This window comes from Myodes glareolus, chromosome 10, assembly GCF_982192425.1.
Source record: "Myodes glareolus chromosome 10, mMyoGla1.1, whole genome shotgun sequence".
Lineage (NCBI taxonomy): Eukaryota > Metazoa > Chordata > Mammalia > Rodentia > Cricetidae > Myodes > Myodes glareolus.
The window spans coordinates 57,985,802-57,998,478 of record NC_142035.1 but is presented as its reverse complement, the minus strand read 5'-3'; the positions used below and the strand labels follow the sequence as shown (position 1 = coordinate 57,998,478).

The 12,677-nt window shown below is 43.5% G+C and overlaps 1 protein-coding gene across 5 annotated transcripts in view; it reads right to left on the bottom strand.

Annotated features, from left to right (window-relative positions):
* Positions 1-12,677, bottom strand: part of Ttbk2 (tau tubulin kinase 2) — a 123,877-nt gene that overhangs the window by 15,821 nt on the left and 95,379 nt on the right. For all 5 annotated transcript variants that reach the window (XM_048459512.3, XM_048459507.3, XM_048459510.3 and 2 more), the window contains 2 exons: positions 7,080-7,291; positions 4,922-5,507 (listed from right to left, as the gene is read on the bottom strand). In XM_048459512.3, coding sequence (XP_048315469.2) covers positions 4,922-5,507; positions 7,080-7,291 — 798 coding nt within the window. The remainder of the gene's footprint in view (positions 1-4,921; positions 5,508-7,079; positions 7,292-12,677) is intronic.

Genomic DNA, 12,677 nt, shown 5'->3' with positions numbered 1-12,677 from the left:
CACAGTCTCCGCTTCCGTCATGTTTCCATAGTTTTATTAATGCCCAATATTAAAGCCTACATACTAATGAGTATTTATTTATTACAATCAAAGAAATCATCAAATGGAATTACTTTAATAATTCAGGAAGAATAGCATTAATTTTTAGTAACATGTTAAGAGTTGGCTACACAGCAGGAGACCATGTGAATCAACTATCCTATCCATTTTAACTTAAGAATCACACTTTGGTTTTTCTCTTGCTCAAGGATAATAAAAACCTTGGAAAATTAAATACTTGTACCACATAGCCTGGTTTTTTGTTTTGCTTTGTTTGATATAACATGGAAGGTATAACATCTATATCTCATATTGACTCATGGACAAGGACAATTTAGAAGTACAAGATACAAGTAGTAGAATAATGTATTACTTGTGACATTGCCCAAAATGATTAAATTACAAATTCCTGTCCTATCAAAAATTTACATTTTGGCGGGTGGTAGTGGCACACACCTTTAATCCCAGCACAGAGACAGGCATTATCTCTGTGTTTGAAACCAGCCTGGTCTATAGAGCGAGTTCCAGGACAGTCAAGACAGTCAAGGCTACACACAGAAATCCTGTCTCAAAAAACAAAAGCAAAAAATTACATTTTGGGGGTTAAAGAAATGGCTCAAAGGTTAAAAGTGCTTATTGCTCTTAAAAAGAATCTGAATTCAGTTCCCAGCGCCCACAGAGCAGCTCACAGCTGTCTGTAACTCCAGTCAGGGGGTCAGACACCCTGGCCTCTGTGGGTACCAGGCATGCACATGAGGCACAGACGTATATGCAAGCAAAACACAGATACACATAAATTTAAACAAAACAAAAAAAAAATAGTATAATCTGGGGCAAAGGTAGGGGATGCAGCGCACACGCCTTTAATCCCAGCACTTGGGAAGAGGTGGATCTCTGGGGGTTCAAGGTCGAGACCAAGCCTGGTCTACTCAGTAAATTCCTCTGTAGCTCATGCTGACTTGGAACATGCAGCAATGCTCCTTTCTTGGTTTCCTGAGTATGGGGATTACAGGCATGAGTTCAAGTCCTAAACTACTCAGGGGGCGGGGAAAATCCTAAACAAAACACAACTCAGGTTGGACTAGAAGTTAGCCCTAGCTTATATAACCCTTGGGCTTGGGCTAGGCTTCTCTATGCCACAAACAACCTATAAAATTGTACAGAGAAGTCCTGGAGGGGACAGGAGGGAAGATCAATTAACTAAACTCTGGTAGGAGAAGAAATAGGAAAACATTTATTTCTCTATTTTGGAGCACTGACAAAGTCTTACAGAAGTGTTCATAAAGCAAAATTTCATCAGTATCTTTTCGAAGTGTTTTATACCTGGTACATCAAAATGTGTTTTAACAAAAAAAAATTTCAATTTGGGAAATGATGTTGAGGTTACTGCGTTAGAAAGGAAGGCTGTCTAATGACCATAAAACTTAAGGAAGTCTGGCACAGGCTACCTATGTCAGAACAAGTGTGCTTGTGGGTGCCTGAAGCTGTGTTGCGGTCCTTACTGTCTGAGGCTGGCTTTTCTGGATTCCTCCAGCTCATAAAGCTGCTGCTTACTTCAAAAAAGCAACTGTTTTTAACAGTGGCATGCTCAGGGCTGAGCACTGGCAGTACTGTTCCTCCAAAAGATTTCTTTCCAGAAAACTTGGTCACAACTGCCTTCAAACACTTCAAAATGAAGTTTATTCTACCCCTGACTTAGAAAAGTAGAAGTTCTGAAAGCCAGACTTGAGATTCTGCATCCTACATAGTGGGCATCTCACAGGTAAGAGAAATGTAAAACATGAGAAACTTCTGGGTAGAGATTTCAAAAAAAAAGGGCTTAGACCTGTTAACAGTGTAAGAGAACAAACTACAAAGGGTTAAATGCAAGCCTGTATTAGCAGACACAGAATGAAATTCTTCAATATGATAATGAAGAGTCCAAGAATAAGAAAATAAAAATGTACATTCCAAAAATAAGAATGTAGAAATAAAGAAATATAAAGTTATAAGTCCAGGAGAATGAGAACAGACTGCCAGCAGCTTTCTCAGCAGATCAAGGATCAGTCATTCACAGTGAGCTATTTTCTCGGATGCTTGGGAAGCCTCCATCAGCCTAGGTCATTTCATTTTACAAGTGGCTGTTCTATTTACAAGGCCAGAGCTTCTCCCTGCAAACTGAGAGTAGTGGCCATCCCTGATAAACGACAGATGTGAACTGAGTTAACCTTTAGGAGACAGAGATACTGACCTCTGGGTTAGGCACTGTCTCTGTTATGGGAAACTGGTGCCACCAATGGGGAGGCATGGGGCTCCAGTATACACTGCCTGGAGGTACCAGAGACAGTGGACAAAGGTACAAACACGGGTTGACTAATGAGCTCTGATAATGGAGGTTGTAAAGTATGGCAGTCAGTATCTGAGTTTTACCTTTAGATAATGTGAAAAGCTTTCCACTATCTTCTAAATTCTCAGCCTAAGAACAAGTTAATCCTAATTTATTAACCTTCTGGTATGACTAGCAGTTCCCTTTCTAATTGCTAACGACATCTGTTTTCTTGCAATTAGTGACTTTCGCTGTAATCTCCTCTGAAACATATTTCATGATGGCTGCCTAGTTACCCATTGACATTGGAACTCACTCCCCTCTCTAGGGACTCCGCTGATTAACCCAAGGGTCAGGGTAAGGTTGTAAAAATTCCTTTGCCCAGACCTAATTCTTGGCACCCCTACTATAAAAAGTGCCCCAGCCTAACAAACACCATCTCTGGCTGTAGTCTCAGCTGATAAGCTTCTGTGCTCCGCGGTGTTTTTTTTTTTTTTTTATTTTTTTATTTTTAAGTTTGCTTCTGGTTTTCCTAGGATCTGGTTTCTGGAATAAAGTTTGCTTCTGGTTTATTAGACTTGGTGGTGCTCTCATCTTTGCGCGACCCCCCCCCCGAACCCAACAATAAAAATTTTTATAATAATTTGCATACATACACACATAAACAAGTGGATCTTGTAGTTTAATTATAAATGATGCAAAATTAAGTTATAATGGTAGTTCATGTATTAAGTTTAATGTAACAAAGAAAAGTTCACTTAAAATTATTATTTTCTTTCTTCTTTTTTTCCCCCAAGACAGGGTCTCATTATATAGCTCCGGCTATTCTGAAGCTCACTCTGTAGACCAGGCTGGCCGTAAACTCACAGAGATCCAGCTGCATCTGCCTCCCAAATGTTGGGATTAAAGGCATGCGCCACCACCACCTGGCTTTATTTTTTCCTTATTGTAGGTTGACTATAGAATTTTGCATAAACACTATTGCTTACATGTACCCATTTGCTAAACTTAAGCCCCTAACTATTGTCCAATATTAACTGATCTACTAACCTACCCTCTCTTTTCTGCTTTTGCTTATTCATTTAGACATAAGGGTCACAGTGTGTAGCCCAGGTTGCCTGAGGCTAGGTATCCCAGACTAGCTTGACTTTACAGTGGTTTTCTCTCTCTCTCTCTCTCTCTCTCTCTCTCTCTCTTTTTTCTTTACAAATTCACAAAAAGGACTTTTAATGAAAGCAGCTAACAAAAGAACTATCAATAACATGGTAAAACAGATATATCCATTCACTCTATTCTGTGGTAGGACTCCGGCATAGAACCATAGGAAAGATGCCTTTATTGTTACATTCTTGGACTTTGTAAAAAAAAAAAAAAAAAAAAAAAAAAAAAAAAAAAAAAATCTTACCAAGATAAATAAAAGAACTGAAATAAGATATAAACATTTTAAAAAGTCAAAGTTCATTTTAATAAAGCCATGAACTTGAACAGTTGGGGTAAGCTACAAACCTGGGTAAGGAATAGTTTGTTCTTCAAAAGCATCTCATCTGCTCTCAGTTAACTTAATTTTTTTTTTGGTTCTTCGAGACAGAGTATCTCTGGGGCTTTGGAGCCTGTCTGGAACTAGCTCCTGTAGACCAGACTGGCCTCGAACTCACAGATTCGCCTGCCTCTGCCTCCCAGGTGCTGGGATTAAAGGCGTGTGCCACCACCGCCTGGCTAATTTAATGCTTTCTTAACTAAATCCCAAATCTAGAAGGAGAGATGTGTGACCTGGGACAGCACAGTGACATTGAGACCACTCAGGCTCTGAACAGCCTGCAGTGTCCTGCTTCCACTGCAAATGAGGAGTGGTGCTTGGAAAAAAGCAGGTCTGAAGGAAAGACGAGAAGAGTTACTGCAAAGATATGTAAGGCCACAGTGAGCTCTGCCCTTGACCATACAGTGGTCCTCTTTCTATAGCCACCTTGCCTGCCTTTCTTTTTCTTCTCTCTCTCTTTCTCTCTCTCTCTCTCTCTCTCTCTCTCTCTCTCTCTCTCTCTCTCTCTCTTTTTCTCTCTGTGTGCATGCATGCATGTGGGTGTGTAAGAACGTGCTTGTATTTTTTGAGACAGGATCTCTCACTAGATCTGGAACTCAGTGATCTGGCTAGACTGGCTGGTCAGTAAACTCCAAGATCCCGTTTGTCTTTGTCCCCAACCCCCACACCCACACATACTCTAACTTAGTGCTGGAGTTACAGATGTGTACTGCCATGTCTAGGTTTCATGTGGGTGCTGAGTATCTGAAGTCAGGTCCTCATATATGCACAACAACTAATTTACTGATTGAGTCATTTCCCTAGCTCCAGTCTTCTCTTTTTGTTGTTGCTATTTTGAGAAGAGATCTCACTATGTATCCCTGGCTGTCCTGGAACTCACTACGTAAAAGAATCTGGCCTCAAACTAGAGATCAACCTATCTCTACCTCCTGAATCCTGGGATTGAAAGTGTGTACAACTACACCCACTTCAGACTTTTTTTTTTTTAATATAGCACATTGAGCAGACAACACAAAATAACAACAAAAGCAGTTTCTTACCGCAGTCAGGGGGCCTTCTGCTTGTGCCTCCATTGGACTTGTGGGAGTAACTGTGACGAACTGACTAGCAGCTCCAGCCTGGAGGTCTAGCCTATCTGTGTACTGTTCTGAAGCAGCAGTGGCAGGACATTCTGCAGAAAGTGCTAAGACCACACCTGAGCTTTCCTTTAAGTGATGGTTGTCAGTCCAAGGACCTACTTGGATCTTTTCATCTTGAGGCGACCCTTCAAGGACCTGAAGCACTTCAGGCTCCTCGTCTGAAGGGCTTCCAGTTGTTTTATGGCCTAACACCTCATTTGTCCTAAAGTCCTGAAGGTCTTGCTCCTTGTCCACAATCACCCATTCTCTGGAATCAACCTCCTGCTTGCAAGAGCTTAAATTAACAGCTATAAATCCATTGCTGCCACCACCATCTCCTTGCTCTGGTGTGTTGGCAGAGGCAGGTTTGGAGGCATCAGGAAGGTATTCTTCATCATAGTGCCAGACATGGTCAGTGCGGGACACAACAGGAACGCAAGGCTTATGAGGCAGAGCAGGGAGAACAGATTCCTTTCCTGCACCGGATTCTTTCTGCATTTTCTCCATGCTTAAGGAAACAGAAAGAAGTTACTCAATTGTCCTTAGAGAAACAATCATTAGATAAACTCTATGTGGAACAACCATTCTTACACAAGTGTGATGAGTTCGTATGAAAAAACCAAAGGGGATTTCACAGGGTTGAAGTTCTCTACTTGCCATTCCTGCTCCTCCCCCAACACTGTCCACTCTGAAAGTCTCTTTTGTTAGTTGAAGTCCTTGTCAAATTAAGTTTTTGCTCCTAATGCTCTCTTACATCTATTTCTCATCTTAATGTAATTCAAAATGGTTAAAGCATTGTTCAAGTCTAATCCATCCATTTGATCATGTCTGGATATATAATGATGGATAATATTGCCTTTCTGATCCTTCTGCCTCTACTTTCCTAGAACTGAGATTACAGGCATATACTTTTTTTTTTTTGCTTCAGGGATTTTCCGTGTGACAGGTCTGGATGTTCTGGAACTCTATCCTCAAAGACAAAGATCTGCCTGCTTCTGCCTTCCCAAGTGCTGGGATCAATGGCATGTGCCATAACCACCTGGCTTAAACTATTTTTTTGGTTTTTCGAGACACGGTTTCTCTGTGGCGTTTGGAGCCTGACCTGGAACTAGCTCTTGTAGACCAGGCCAGCCTCTGCTGGGATTAAAGGCGTGCGCCACCACTGCCCGGCTACAGGCATATACAGACTACAACACAAAGTTTATGTCTTTCTGAGGACTGAACACAGGGCCGCATATATGGTAGGCAGGCACTCTACCAACTGAATCAGACCCCCAGTCTAAACCATAGCCTCTCTTAACCTAACAGTTCCACCACATACATCTTAATCCTCTTGAAGCCTTTTATTAATTATAAATATACCTCAAATCTTACATTTTTATTTCCATCTTGTTACCAAAATTTGTTATACTGATCAAAAGCAACAGTCGTTAGGGTTATACACAGATCTTTAAAGTTTAGCCTTTCTTCTTTCTTGGGAGGTGTGAGTGCTACAGGGCATGGTGACAAACTTACTACTATGTATTTTGCCACGGCTTTTCTCTGTGTGTGCCCCACATTCCTGTCTAGTGTGGTCTTCACTGTGCCCTTTCAACTTCCATACTGCTGCCTCAAAGAATTCACTTTCTAACAAGGCCACAGAAAGTGTGCTCATCTTATTACTATATCTGCTTTAGGAAGTTCATCAGCACTCTCAAAGACAAAGACTTCGCTATAAAATTTGTAATGATATTAGATAAGTCAAATTAAGAATAATGATGATATATAACTATGATATAAACAGCCGGGCGGTGGTGGCGCACACCTTTAATCCCAGCACTGAAGAGGCAGAGGCAGAAGGATCTCTGTGAGTTCAAGGCCAGACTGGTCTACAAGAACTAGTTCCAGGACAGGCTCCAAAGCTACACAGAGAAACTTTGTCTCAAAAAACCCAAACCAACCAAATAAACAAAAACCCTATGATATAAACAAATGGAAACTTAATGGAGTCAGTGTTATAAAAACAAAAGAATTTCTTACTTGAAAGAATTTTCACAATGCATATAAAATATAATAGGAAAATAAAAAATACATTACATACCAGGTCTCAAGAAACTTGTCAGTATCTGGCTTTGGCTCCAGTGTCAGACGCTTTTCTAGCTCAAAGCTGTGAATGGAACGTAGCTTTCTTACTAATGGAACATCCCTATCCGGCTGCGTAATCTCTGATCGGACACGAATTGGCGAGCCAAGGCTTGGAGCATTGAGAATACCATTTACTTGACCATGGCTATTTTCTTCTTCAGTAGCAGCCTAGAAAAAAAATATAAAATAGAATCGTGAAAAATACTCCAGATATTATTCATGGGAGAAATCACTGAAGCCTTTGAAATAATATCAACAAATGATTACATGTGTTTTGAGAAAATTATTATTATTGTTGTTGTTGTTGTTATTAATGTATTTGTTTATTTTGGTTGTTTTGAGACAGGGTTTCTGTGGGAAATGCAGCCCCGAGTTACTTATCCCTGCCCCCATTTGAGGTGCTTATCTGCAAAGAAAACATAATAAATTCCCTCTGCTCCTGGAGTTGGGAAAGGAATTTTCAGTGCATGGTGACCATTCCTTGATCCCTGCTGAGGAGGTCAGGTTACAGTCCCTTCGCAGCCCCCTCCTCATTTGGTGCCATGGTATAAAAGCTAGCCCCAGCAGAACAATAAAGAAGCTGCTGTTCCACCTCAACCTCATGCTCTGTGAATTCATTCAACCTGGACACCCTCTGCCGAGATTCATGGTTCCAGACCGTGCAGGCGCGGTTACTGGAGGTCTCCACCAAGACAGCTGAGAGATAGCCGAGATTGGAAAGGTGAGGATAGTGGACCGGGTCATCCTGTAGCTGGCCAGGATGCATTGGGGATTAAGAAATAATTAAGAAATAAGAGATACTTAAGATAATTAAGAGATAATTAAGAGATAAGAGATAATTAAGAAATAGGGAATACCCCAGGTAAATCAGAGCTAAAGTTTCAGTTAAAGAGGTTATTGAAAGAGCAGGGAACAGCTGTAAAAACTAAGACTTTAGAAGATTTTCTTAAAACTATAGAAACGTGGAGTCCCTGGTTTGTCACCAGTGGAGCCTTCAATATTTCTGAATGGGAATAGGTTCGCGGGGATCTTCAAAAAACCTTGAGAAAGGAGGGGCCTGAAGTCCTGCCAATAGCCACGTTCTCCCTTTGGAGACTGATCAGGGATGCTTTGCTAACAGAGAAAGCCCGGGGTGAGCAGGCTTTGGAAGCAACAAAAGAGGTGTTATCTGAGATTCAAGATAGGGAGACCAAGGCTTCTCTTTGTTCTGATGTGGCCTCCTACACGGAGGCAGAACCACTCCCTAAGCCTGCTAAGGGGAAGCCTGGTAAGGTAGAGAAGAGAAAGATTAAAAAGAAAAAACCTCCAGACTGGGAGGAGGGAAATGAGTCACAGGACAGAGTTTCCTCTCAGAACTTAGGGGCTCGTCCCAAGCAAAATTCTTCAGCGCAGACACGCCTTTACCCCTCTTTGTCTGATTTTGAAGAGAGCTTGGGGGAATCAACAGATTCGGAAGAGGAAACTTTGGAAGGGGAAATTGCATTATTGCAGAGGAAATTATGCAGGACCCGTTTAAAAGAAAAGACAAAAGGGACCTCTAGAAAGAAGAACAAGCCCCCTCCCTACCGTCTTTCTGATGCCATCAGGACCTCTCCGGCCCCTCCCTTTCGATCAGGCTCAGAGGAGGAGGCTCCCTGCGGAGGCGTTAAGTGCTACCCAGTGATTGCCCCTGTTCTGGAAATTCCAGATCCCAACAATCCAGGGCAGGTTTTTCGCCATCATGAACCTCTGGCTTTTAAGGATTTAAAACAATTAAAGGGGGGCTGGAGAGATGGCTCAGCGGTTAAGAGCATTGCCTGCTCTTCCAAAAATCCTGGGTTCAATTCCCAGCAACCACATGGTGGCTCACAACCATCTGTAATGAGGTCTGGTGCCCTCTTCTGGTCTGTAGGCACACATGCAGACAGAATATTGTATACATAATAAATAAATAAATAAATAAATAAATAAATAAATAAATAAATAAATAAAAAACAATTAAAGGAAGCTGCCAGCCTTTACGGCACCCAAGCCCCATTTACGTTATCTCTTATGGGGTCTTTTAGGGCTCTTAACCTCACCCCGAGTGATTGGCAGCAGCTCTGCCGCGCTGCGCTTAGTGGGGGAGACTTTCTTATTTGGAGAGGGGAGTTTCAGGATAGATGTACTCAGACTGCCGCTCAAAATGCGCTGAATGGGCAACTCCAAAGAAACGCTGACATGCCAGCAGGGACAGGTGCTTTTGGGACCATTCAGCAACAAATTCAGTATGATCTGGCAGTATACGCCCAGGTGGCAACTGCAGCCATCGGAGCCTGGAGGGCCCTCCCTCTGACAGAGGGAATCACCTGTGTAAAATCCTTCAGGGACCCTCTGAACCATCTTCAGATTTTGTAGATCGACTCATACAAGTAGCAGAGTGGCTTTTTGGACCAGCAGGAAATTCTATGCCAATGGTGAAACAAATGGCCTATGAGAATGCCAACAGGTTCTGTAAGGAAGCCCTCCGTCCCCATCGGAAGAAGAGTCTTAATGACTATATCCAAATATGCTGAGACATCAATGGGAATTTTATTCAGGGGCAGGTCTTGGCCGCTGCATTAGAACCCCAAAAAGGGGGGGAACAATAATGGTACCACCAAGGGACCAAGGGTTTGCTTTGGTTGTGGCCAAATTGGACATTTTCGCAAAGAATGCCCCCAAAATTTAAATAGCAATCCTCGCCACCCGGGACTGTGCCCCCACTGCAAGCAAGGACACCATTGGGCCAATGGCTGTCGCTCTAAGACAGATGTGGAGGGACAGCTTCTTCCTCCTCCTATCAGGGAAACTGGAAGAGGGCCTGGCCCCAGGGCCCCCAAGCCAGTGCGGATGGGGCTATGACCTCCCTTCCAGGGAGTGGCAGGATTCGTTTTGTCCCCCAGAACAACCCCTTTACATCTCAAGACCTCATCCGAGGAACCCCAGGGAGTGCAGGGCTGGACCTCAGTCCCGCCAGTCGAACAGTTTTGACACCTGAAATGGGAATACAGGCCCTGTCTACAGGGGTGAGGGGACCCCCACCTCCAGGTACTATGGGCCTACTGTTGGGATGCGCTAATGTGCTCCTTAGGGGCATCCATATACATCCCGGACTGGTGAATTCTGACTCGGAAGGGGAAATTAGGATTATGGCCTCTGTGGAGAGGGGAGTGGCAGTAGTGCCAGCTGGGGACCGAATCGCCCAATTAATCCTCATACCAGTGGCCCCGTGTGACACTCCGGTGTTAAAAGAGAAACGGGAAAGACAATGCTTAGGGGAAACTGGGGCATCCGCGTTTTGGGTAGCCACCTTGAATAAACGCCCTCAACTTACCTCAAAGGTAGAGGATAGACCCTTTATAGGAATTTTGGATACGGGGGCGGACGTCTCTGTTCTGGCTGAAAAGCATTGGCCTAAAGCATGGCCTAAGCAGGCGGGGACTGCCACCCTTCAGGGGATTGGCCAGGCGATACCCCAAAAAAAGTGCAAAAATTCTAAAATGGCAGGATCTAGAGGGACAGACAGGCTATTTTCAACCACATGTCCTCCCAGGACTCCCAGTTAATTTGTGTGGTCGGGACATTTTGGAAGACATGGAGGTCATTCTCACCACGCAGAGCTCCTCATCAGCCCAGAAAGCCACCAGAATAATGCAAAGGATGGGATGGGCTCAGGGCAAAGGCCTAGGAAAGTCAGAACAAGGTTTAACATGCACAGTAGCGGACCTCCCAACTGATACCCGTGCCCCCAAAGATAGAAGAGGCTTGGGGTGTTTTTGATGAGGGTCACTGTTGCGTCGCCAATGCCCATACCAATTAAATGGCTTGATAACACTCCAGTGTGGGTAGAACAGTGGCCTTTGTCTAGAGAGAAGCTTCAGGCGGCCCATGAGTTAGTTGAAGAACAATTGCAGGCTGGACATCTCATCTCCTCTACCTCTCCGTGGAATACTCCCATTTTTGTTATAAAAAAGTCCTCTGGCAAGTGGCGACTGTTACAGGACCTGTGTGCCGTTAATGCCACCATGCAACCTATGGGACCCCTTCAACAGGGCTTACCCTCCCCAGTGGCAATTCCCAAAAAGATGGCATTTGGTCATTATAGACCTTAAGGATTGTTTTTTCTCTATATGCCTGCATATTCAGGATAGCCCTCGCTTTGCTTTTAGCCTTCCCTCCATTAATTTTCAAGAGCCTGCCCTGCGCTATCAGTGGGTCGTCCTCCCCCAGGGTCTGGCTGCCAGTCCTTCAATTTGTCAGATGTATGTTGCTGCTTTTTTGGATCCACTTAGGCATAAGTTCTCCTCCTTCCATATTGTCCACTATATGGATGATATCCTTTTGGCAGCACCAACAAAAGAGGAAAGTTTGCTAATGTTTGCAGAATTGCAGACTCTTCTGGAGGGACATGGGTTCATTTTGGCCCCAGAAAAGGTGCAGATGCAGTCCCCCTATTCTTATCTGGGCTTTCAAATCCAATCCGTCGGGCTTCAGCCTCAGAGGCTGCAGTTGGATTGCTCCCATTTGCGGACCCTCCATGATTGGCAGAAATTATTAGGAGATGTTCAGTGGATCCGTTCTTCCCTTCCCATTCCTACGGGAGTTCTTAAGCCCCTTTATGACATGCTGCCTGGGGACCCTTCCCCTGCGTCCTCCAGGATCATGACTCCAGCAGCAAAAAAGGCCCTAGATGCCTTGCTTAATGCCCTTGAGCGAGCACATCTCCGCCACCTTGATTATGCCCACCCTTTTTATTTCGTGGCTTTTTTCTTCACAATTTTCACCTACTGGTCCTGATAATATGGATTCAAGTGAAGAACATCGAGGGAGGCCTGAGATGGGCACTGGTGAGGAATCCACCCATACTGATGCCAGTAAGTAAAATAAGCTCTGTTTTTCCATCCTTTTATTCCACCAATTATACATTGGGGGTTTCTGCAGCAAATACAGCATTAGAAAGATCTTCATTGGGTAATTTAACGTTTGATATATCCCATGCCCTCTGCTTCCGGAAGATTAGCAATATTTCAGAGATGCCTAGTATCTCTCTTTCTGGACCATGTGTGGTCCTTAGTAATTATTCTCTGGGAGACTTTTCTTCTAACTTTTCTGGGCATCCCTGTTTTGGATTGAGAGATATCTTTTACCCAATGAATTTTAGAAGAAATGTTTCTGGACTTCCAACTCCTCAGAGACCAGCTCCCTTATGTTGGAAGACGCCACAATCCTTCAGATTGTACTTACCATTACTTTGGGGAAATTGTGCTCCTATGGAACCGTGGAAATTGGAGGGAGATAAATATTTATGGTGGTTTGGTCACCGACCTACCTTTAAAAACTCCTTGAGAGGGGCCTTTGATTATTCCTATAGAAATCCAAATATGGCAGGAGTTTCACCTACGTTCGCAGGCATATTTCTCTGCGGCCCGCATGCATGTACAGATATTAAGCCTTTAGCCCTTCAAAGGGGCTTGGCTTTCAATGCTACAGCCGGATGGAACACATCAGACATCTTTGAAACATCCCTCCAGATTAATTACGCAGTGGGAATGAA